Genomic DNA, 10,249 nt, shown 5'->3' on the forward strand with positions numbered 1-10,249 from the left:
TTTTTGCTTATGTGGTGCTGAGGAATCAAACCCAGGGCCTCATGCATGCAAGGCAAGCGCTCTACCACTGAGCCACCTTCCCAGCCCCCTAGCTGGGATTTTGTTGAAAATAATTGGGAAAAGGAAGAAATCAAGGAAGGCTTGGCTATGTACTGACCAATATGCTATATACTGACCAATAAGCAAGACAGTGAGATTTTCACATATGCCTTTCAAATCTCTGATGAAGCTGAGCAAAAGACTGTAAGTATACTCCCAGCCCCACTTGTGGCTGGTGGAAAGTAGCCCAAGATGGCCAATGTGTCCTGAGGAAAAGACGCCTCACATGAGTCTGCTTCTATCAGAGGAGGTTGCACCACATGGTTGAGTCATGCTTTCTAAAGATCATAAACCACATTCAATTGTTCTTACAACTAGGTATTCAGTTTTAAATTAGCATATACTAAAAAACAAAAAACAAAAGTTGGGTCCCAGTTGCTCTCAGCTACTCAGGAAGGTGAGATCTGGAGGTTTTTGTAGCCAGCCAAGCAGAAAAGTCCTTGAGATTCCATTTCCAAAATAGCAAACAAAAGTCAGACAGGAGGCGTGGCTTATGTGATAGAATGACAGCTGAGCACACAAGCTGAGTGAGGACAAAGCCTTGAGTTTAAACCCAGCATGGGGGGGGGGGGGGAGTGAGGAAGGTGCATCATAAACTAGATTATGCACTTGCAATCACAGTTATTTCCTAGGCAAAGGCAAGAGGGTCACCTGAACTCTGGAACTGAAAACTAGCCTGAGCAACAAAGCCAATAGTAAACAGTCAACAAAAACCTGGAATACATTTTATACTTGCTTGGGCATAATTACCAGTGTTATCTGCTCTGCCAGCTTATCCTGAGAACTGTCCTGAGATGAGGCAGCGTTCTGAGCAGGGCTCTGTGGCTTCGGGGGGGCTGGCACCGCAGCCCCTGGAGAACGAGAAGTGGCAGGAGACAGTGCTTTGCTAGTGGCTGAGGAGGGTCTGTTCACTGGTGAAGACCGTGCAGGCAAAGGCCCCGGGCCTGAGCCACTCACGGGTGTGAGAGATGAGGAAGAAGCAGCAGGCAGAGACCGCTGGCAGGGCTGGACAGAGTCCAGGGGAAGCCTGGTTGATGCCACTGCCTAGCACACAGAAGATAAATGAAACAAGATCAAAACAAAGCTTCATGACATCCACAGTGCCCAAACACCAGAGCACTCAGATGAGAGAGGCCAACACACCCAGTGCCTTCCTCTTCATAGCAACACATGCTCACAAAGGCCCATTACAACCACAACTAAGAAACAAACTAGAGGAGGTCTCCAAATGTCACCCTGCCTTACTTCCAGAAACCCTAACAAGAGTGCTCACAGCAAACTGTATCTTCAATATTATGTTAAGAGCTCAAGGAAACTTTTTTTCTTTTTTGCATCTTCCAGCTTTTTCTCGACTTTAAAATTTAATCACATAAGCTTTTTTTGCTAATTGAAAATACCACATGTTCATCTTATATCTTTTCTTAGAGGAGAAAATTCCAAGTCATCTCTTGTGGCAGGCTACCAGGGTGGAAAATCCCCTACACTGTCCAGGGCCAAGCTTACAAAACTTAACATGCTTCCAACTGTTCTTACAAGATGGAGTAAAATCCTCTCAGGATCCCTGCTCAAGATTACAGCTCGACCACTTGAGCCACATCTCCACTTTCAGCTTTTGGTCTCACAGACTTTCTTGTCTGGGCTGGCTTCAAACTAATCCTCAGATTTCAGCCTCTTAAACAGCTTAGAATTACAGGCATAAACCACTGACATCCTGCTGCTTTGTTTCATTTTGTTTGTTTTGCTCTGGTTTTGGTGCTTGAACTCAGAGTCTGGGTACTGTACTTGAGCTTTTTTTGCTCAGGGATAGCACTCTGCCACTTGAGCCACCCCTCCACTTCCAGTTTGTTTTTTTTTTTTTTGGGTCCGGTCATGGGGCCTGAACTCTGGGCCTGGGCGCTGTCCTTCAGCTCTTCAGCTCAAGGCTAGCACTCTACCACTTGAGCCACAGAGCCACTTCCGGCTTTTTTCTTTTTGCTTATGTGGTGCTGAGGAATCGAACCCAGGGCCTCAGGCATGCAAGGCAAGCGCTCTACCACTGAGCCACCTTCCCAGCCCTGGCTGCTACATTTCTTAATCGTGTTGCTGAGTAGCAGAGCCACTTAAGCCACTCTGCAACCTCCTCCCCCCCCACCCCCACTTTTAACAAACGTCCCAGCTGGATTTTGAGTTTACTTCATTGCAATCTATAGCTAAGTCTTAAGTATTCTGGACTGGTGGCAAAAGTTATTAGTAGCTACTGCTTATTAATCACCTGTGGAGTGAGCTGTGAGGAATTAGTTTATTTTCTCTGTGCAGCAGTAACTACGAAGTACCCTCTATTATCCCATTTTACTGATGAAAAAGCACAGGCCAGAAAGGCTCATTGCAAGGTACCAGTAACCATAGCTACTCAGGAGGCTAAGATGTGAGGACTGCCCAGGCAGAAAAGTCCTTAAGACCACCAAAAAGCCAGAAATGAAGCTATGGCTCAAGTGGTAGAGTGCTAACTTTCAAAGCTATGGTTCAAGTGGTAAAGTGCTAACTTTTAAAGCTATGGCTCCAGTGGTAGAGTGCTAACTTTCAAAGCTATGGTTCAAGTGGTAGAGTGCTAACTTTCAAATTTCATAGCTCAGGGGCAGTGTCAGCCCCTAAGCTCAAGCCCCTAAACTCATTTAATAAATGAAGTAATAAATATTAAGAGTTTTCAGTGAAGTCTGAGAGAACAAGAGAATCAAGGTATGTTTCTGGAAAATGTTTTTCCCACTCCCATGCTCTCAGTGAGTTGTGCTCATGGGTCCTTAGGAGAACCTCTGGCCAGTTTACTACAAACATTCCCAAGACATATAAACAAAATGATAACTAACTGGGGGAGTAGGGACACTTTAAACACTCAAAATAAGTGTTAAGGCTGTATGAGCAATGCCTCATACCAAACCGTGGAGCCTATGGCATCAAAAAACAGGGCAGGGAGGCCCCCCATGGAGAGTGTGTGACAAATGTTTACAAATATGACTTTGCTCTTGGACAGAGGTAGGATCATTACCATATAACTCAGGCCAGTCCCATGAGCTCTGCAACTGGTAAGTTCAGTGACTACCTGAGATGATGGCCCTTCCGAGTGTGTGTGTCAATGGATGGGTGCTCCCGTACCAAGAGCAGCAGTACTTCAATGGCTATAATTCAGTTAAAAAATTCACATTCCAACCCAAGCACCAGTGGCTCATACTAGTAATCCTAGGTACTCGGAAGGCTGAGATCTAAGAATCGTGGTTCAAAGCCAGTCCCGGCAGGAAAGTCCATGAGAATCTTATTTCCAATAAACTACCAAAATGCCAGAAGAGGAGTTGTAGCTCAAGTGCAAAAAAAAAAGCTCAGGGATAGCATCCAGACCCTAACTTCAAATTCCAGGACTGGCAAAAAACAAATTATGTTCCAACTGCTAAATTAACCAACTACTCTCATAGGCCAATGAGGTTCTCTGAAGAATGTACAGTTAGTATAATGAGCCACCTGCCAATTACACAGACCACAAGCCACCTCTGCACACCACTTCCCTCTGCTTGCATATCTAACTTGTAACCAAACAGCAAATGCCTCAGTACCTGTGTCTGAGATGAAAGCTGAGATGCCTGCATCTGTGCCTTCCCAGGCACTGGAACATGGAGAGCTGGCTGTGTAGGCTGTGGAGGAGGAACAGGGAGCTGGCTGGTTGCAGGAGCAGAGAGAGGGACATTCGGCTGCTGAGTCTTCACGGGGATTTGGAGTTGAGTCTGAGCCTCCACCACCTGCGATTGCTGTGAAAACTGCAGAGTGGAAGAGAGGGCTGCAGCAGGAACACTAGCTGGGGGCAGCCTCGTAGGCAGCTGTGGTGGTGGAGTGTGCAAGCTGGCGGCATTCTGCACAGGAGGCCCAGTGGAAGGGTCGTACTGCTGCTGGCTCTGCTTCTGCCCAGTGTGCTGTACACTCTGAGGGGTGGGGGGCATCCCTCCTAGGAAGTAAGGAAGAACCCAGAACACTGACTTCAGAGCACGTCAGCTTCCACCAGGTAAGTTCCAAGGGCAACTCACCACCATACTCAAATGGGAGTTAGTGTTCTATCAGACCTAATGTCAGAAGGAGCACACAAAGAAGGAAGGACAGGAGCTCGGCCTTTGCAGGTTAGCACCAAGCAAAACAAGCATCAAATAACCAACCACAGGGCACCCCTACAACAGCAGCAATTAAGAAAATCACAAGTAAAACTGCTAGAAAGCACAATGACAAGGCAAAGTGTGGCTCCCATTAGAATGGCAAGACTGTGTCTCCAGGGGCTTCCTCATCCTGTACTGACGGGGCACACAGAAATGTCCCCATGTGAGAAATTCACATTAAATATAACCGCTCGACTGCACAGCCTTGGGCTGGGCTGGTCACAAGGTTTCCATGCACTCCTTCGCTATGAGCTGAGAGCACTGGCTCTGATGCCGGGGCTTACCTTGGACGGTTGGCATTAACTGCTGTAGAGGGACTCCTGCGTTCGCCCCAGGGTGCTGGAAAACTACCCCTGGATGACCCACTTCAAGTCGAGGCCTCTTAGACTGCTCTAGAATAATTTTCAAGAAAGGTGCCATTTCATGTAAAAATAAAATCATACAATGTATAGAAAAACATGTGCAAGTGTTTTCATAATTTAGAAGAGGGAAGCCTTTATATGCCATAAGGAATAAGGGGATTATCTTCATTAAAATGTTATAGAAGAAAAAGCATAATAAAAAGCCAAAGAATAAGCAACCGAGAGAAATTGCAACACATGACAGACACAGGCTGATTTATTCAACATTCTGACATAGTTTACAAATGAAAAATAAAAGTCTCAACAACCATGAGAAAACAGGCACAGAACATGAGCAGTTAGCTGTGAGCAGAGTCACAAATGGCTAACAATTAATGATACTCTGTACCCTTACTTAAAATCAGAGATATCTAAATCTAAACAAAAGATACAATATTCACTGTGGGATCACTGAAGATGAAAGGTTTTATTGAACAAAATAACACATTAAAATGTAAGAGAACCAAGGCTGAATTTGGTGACACATGCCTGGTCCCAGCCAGGCAGGAAGTAAAGACAGGAATACTGTGTTTCAAGGCCAGACAAGGAAAAGTCAGCCCAAGAACCTAGTGAAAAGCAAACTAAAAGCAAAAGGATTGGAGGCATGGTTCAAGTGGTAGAGCATTTGCTAGAAAGTCATGAGGCCCTGAGTTCAATCCCCTAGACCAACAAAAAAGAGAGAAGCAGAAATTTCTGCTAGAAATATAAGTGCCCTGTCCTGAAGAACAGCTGAATGAAGCCACCACCTCACTACTGCACATCCTCTTTGACCTGGCAGTACATTTCTGGGCTTCCCTTTAGATAATGCTGACAAACATGCCAAGAAAACACTTTTGAGATTAGATATCCAAACCTCTATCAACACCTCAGAGTGATAAATGTGCAATAATACTTTCAATAACAAGCAAACACTTGTATGGTCTGACTGCTAAAGAAGGAATCGTCCACCCTATGGAATACTTGGAAAGGCAGCCATTAAGGTCTACTTTTTGTTGCTTTGTTTTGTTTGTGATGGTAACTTGGGCTTGAATTCAGGGGCTTGTACTCTTGTTTAGTTTTTTTCTGCTCAAGGTTCTATCACTTGAGCCATACTTCCACTTCTGGCTTTTTGCTGGTTAACTGGGGAGAAGAATCTCATGGCTTTCTCTGCCCAGGCTGACTTCAAATCTCAATCCTCAAATCTTAGACTCCTGAGTAGGTAGGATTATAAGAGTAAGCCACCAGCATCTGGTAGCTTATTTTTAATATTTTAAAATATTTTAAAAAATATTTTTAACTTAAAAAAATGTGTCACAATTGAACTTTTTTCAGAATGACATGTACTTAACACTTGTACAGGTATAAAATGTCTTTGAGAATCCACAAAGCATGGGTAGTGGTCCCTGTTATGCTGGGGAAGAAGCTGACCACAAGCCAGGGTAGCTTGAAGCTACCTTCTGAACTGCCTCTGTCTCTCACATAAAAATGTGCCATCACATTTATAATTTAAAGAAAATCTAGTTTAAAAAAAAAAGCCAACAACTTCAAAAAGCAGATAAATAATGCCAACATTTAATCACAACATAACAATGGTCCATGGAAAATCAAAATGGAATATAACTCATCAAATGAAAAATTTCTAACTTTAATATACAATAACATTCACATCTTTTGTTTTAGCTGATAATCACCAAAAGAAAATTTAATTTTAAAAGTAGAAATCAAGCTTTTAGAAATACATGGCAACTCCATCGCCACTGCCACTATGGCCACTTCCACCTGTGCCCAGGACATACCTGTGGGTGGTACGGTCTGCTGTCTCTTGAATGGGTCAGCCTCCATCACATTGCTAGCCCCTGCCACCAGGCTCCCAGTCAGGGCTTGCTGCTGAAAAACAATGAAAAGTAATGAGATTATGGTCATTTGTAGCATCCTAAGGATGAATATAAACTAAAACTATCAGGATTCCTTTTATATACGAGAAATGTTATCTATCCAATGTCTTTAAATATACACTGTAATATACATTACTTATAATAAATACTTTATGTACAATAAATACTTTAAGGTTGTAACTTACCTCTGGAGGAAAAAGGGACTTGTAAAAGATGTTATTCGGGTTTTAATGGAATTGCAAATCATTACCTTTAAACACTGAATGACAACAAAAGGGTTAAACTGGGAAACCTTAGGTTTTTTTGATACTGAGTCACAATGCCAATAAAACTTCACACCAAAAAAAAAGCTCAGTAATTAAAGTTTGTCTTCCTACTGGAAAATGACACTAAAACCCCAATTAACAGCAGTCCAACTTGGATCCTTTTTTTTTTTGGTCCGGTTGTGGGGCCTGAACTCTGGGCCTGGGCGCTGTCCCTCAGCTCTTCAGCTCAAGGCTAGCGCCCTACCACTTGAGCCACAGCGCCACTTCCGGCTTTTTTCTTTTTGCTTATGTGGTGCTGAGGAATCAAACCCAGGGCCTCAGGCATGCAAGGCAAGCGCTCTACCACTAAGCCATCTTCCCAGCCCCCAACTTGGATCCTGAATATGGTATTTTTTAGTAGCATCCCCTTGATACTCATATTGTGCTATTAAATGAGTTACGTAACTGTTTAAATAAACCAGAAAAGGCCAATCTGAATAGGCGACATGCTACATGCATGGCTTCAACTACTGTACATGATGCTCTGGGAAAAGCAAAACTGGAGAAACAATCAGTTGGTGATTACTAGGAGTTGGGTGGACAGGAGAAATGACTAGGTATAGCACAGGATTTTTAGGGCAGTGAAACTGTCCTATGTGATCATATTACATATACTGACATTACATATTTATCTAAGCTCATAGTTCACCTAGAGTGAACCCCAGGGTACTGGATGCACTTGTGAAATAATGGAATGTCAGGCAGGCTGAGTGATAAACCCTCAGTAGGTGTAGTGATAATAGTTGATGCTTTGTAGGGGCAGAGGGTGTGGGAAGTCTCCATACTTTCCTCTCAATTTTGCATTAAGCCCCAAATGCTCCAAGACAATTCAATGTTTAAGAAACAGCTTACAAGGGCTGGGAATGTGGTTTAGTGGTAGAGTGCTTGCCTAGCATGCATGAAGTCCTGGGTTCAATTCCTCAGTACCACATACACAGCAAAAGCCAGAAGTGATGCTGTGGCTCAAGTGGTAGAGCACTTGCCTCGAGCTAAACAGAGCAGAGACAATATCTAGGCCCAGAGTTCAAGCCCCAGGACCACCAAAAAAAAGACTGGGAGCTGATGGCTCATGCCTATAATCCCAGCTAACCAGGAGGATGAGATCTGAAGATCTCAGTTTGAAGACAACCCAGATAGATAAGTCTGGAAGACTCTTATCTACAACTAATTAGTAAAAGGCTGGAAGCATAAGTGTGGCTCCCATAGCAGAGAGCCAAGCGTGAGAGAAAAAGCTAAGCGAGAACCTGAGGCCTTGATTTCAAGCCCCAGTACAGCACGCATACACGCACACACAAAAGGGCCATCTACAAATTGTCCCGTCTAGAAAGTCCCAGGAAGTTCATCTTTGTTTACATTTTTAAAAAGTAACAATTACCCTTTCTCTGATTTGTTGTCAGGAGCCTGGAGGTTAACATGCAATATTCTGTAAAACAGTTGCCAAGCTGACAATTAATTAAACTTCACTATCTAATCAAGATCTGGATTAGCAACAACCCCTTAACATTCAAAACTGAAACTTACTTTAGTACCATAAGGAGAAAACAAAAATCCTGGAACTACATTTGGGATCTAAATCTAAGGACACTTCCATAACTGAGCAAGATACCCAGCATAGTACAAGGTAATTTCTGGTGGAGACAGATTCTATTAATCTGATCTCCTATTTGTCTCTTCCATTTGATTACTGGTAATGCCTATGGTTCAAGAAGCTGACAGTTGGACGTGCTGAGACTCACGCCTGTCATCCTAGCTACTCAGGAGACTGAGATCTGAAAATTGCAGTTCAAAGCCAGCCCAGGCAAGAAAATTCATGACACTCTTTATTTCCAATTAACCAGCAAAAACCAGTTACCTTTCTTTAGTAGAGCTATAGCTCATATGGTAGAGCGCTAGTCTTGTGCAGAGCTCAGGGACAGCACCCATGCCCTAAATTCAAGCCCAAAACAGTCTCAGTCCTCTCTCTCTCTCATACACACACACACGCTGACTAATAGGAGCCTAAGATCACACACACACACACACACACACACACACACACACACACACACACACGCTGACTAATAGGAGCCTAAGATCTAAAGATTGAGGTTCAAAGCCTGTCTGGGCAGACAAACCCATAGTAATCTCCAATTAACTAGAACTGGAGGTATAGTTCAAATGGTAAAACACTGGCCTTGAGCAAGAAAGCTATTCAAGAGCAAGCAAGCAAGCAAACACGCAAACACACACACACACACACACACACACACACGTACGCACACACGCGCGCACGCCAGCCAATGGTACATCGGTAGCTCATGCCTATAATCCCAGCACTACTCAGGAGACAGATCTGAGGACTGCAATTCAAAGCCAGCCTGGGCAGGGAAGTCTGTGAGATGTTTATATGCAATTAACCACTAGAAAGCCTGAAGTGAAGCTGTAGCACAAGTGGTTCACTGCCAGCCTTGAGCAACAAAGCTCGAGGATAGTTCCTAGGCTCTGAGACTCAAGGCCTAAGACCAGCACCAAAACAAAACAAAACAAATAAGGAATAACATTGTTTGCATTTAATTTTTCTTTTCTTTTCTTTTTTGGTCTGAAAGCAGGACTCAAACTTAGTACCTGATGCTTTGGCTCACTGGCTAGCAGTTTACTTAGCCACGCCTCCAAACCCTTCATTTTTAAATTTGACAAAGTGAACAGCTTAGATTCTGTGAAACAAGTATCTGTGTCAAGTTCACCAAAAAAAAGAGCCGGAGCCAGGTACCAGTGGCTCACAACTGTCATCCTAGCTACTCAGCAGAGTGAGATCTGAGGGTCACAGTTTAAAGCCAGCCCAGGTAGGAAAATCCACAAGACACTCATCTCCTATAAACTACCAAAAAAGCTGGAAGTAGAGCTGTGGCTCAAATGATAGAGCACTAGCCTTGAGCAAAAGAAGCTCAGGGAGACAGTGCCAGTCCCTGAGTTCAAGCCACAGGCCTGGCAGCAAAATAAATAAAAATAAAGGAGCTGGATACCAATGGCTCAAAACTTATAATCGTAGTGCTCTTCTCCAACTCTGTCCTTCAAAATATGCTGCCAATACAGCTATACATATGTTTGCAATGGCCAAGGTTTTATTTATTTCAATGATTACTCAGATGAGTCTGCTATATGAAGATATACAAGCCACTGGTCAAGCTCTGCTGCCAACATGTTTTCTTCTTTGCACTTTAGAACACCAACACGCAGTGACCCAGGGACATCACTACATTTGTTCTAGTGCATAAATACAAGAGCACCTCAAGACAGAGCTGCCAAGTCTCCACCTTAAGAGTTATCTTCAAGGGGCTGGGAAGGTGGCTCAGTGGTAGAGCGCTTGCCTTGCATGCATGAGGCCCTGGGTTCAATTCCTCAGCACCACATAAGCAAAAAAA

The 10,249-nt window shown here is 43.7% G+C and overlaps 1 protein-coding gene across 1 annotated transcript in view; it reads right to left on the minus strand.

The window, feature by feature from the left end:
* The window catches only part of Ep400 (E1A binding protein p400), a 99,722-nt gene that overhangs the window by 72,235 nt on the left and 17,238 nt on the right, over positions 1–10,249 (minus strand). The window contains exons 2-4 of the mRNA XM_013023033.1: positions 6,445–6,535; positions 3,681–4,066; positions 850–1,143 (exon numbers count right to left, since the gene is read on the minus strand). Coding sequence (XP_012878487.1) covers positions 850–1,143; positions 3,681–4,066; positions 6,445–6,535 — 771 coding nt within the window. The remainder of the gene's footprint in view (positions 1–849; positions 1,144–3,680; positions 4,067–6,444; positions 6,536–10,249) is intronic.

Source organism: Dipodomys ordii, unplaced genomic scaffold (genome assembly GCF_000151885.1).
Source record: "Dipodomys ordii isolate 6190 unplaced genomic scaffold, Dord_2.0 Scaffold66, whole genome shotgun sequence".
NCBI classification, from domain to species: Eukaryota; Metazoa; Chordata; class Mammalia; order Rodentia; family Heteromyidae; genus Dipodomys; species Dipodomys ordii.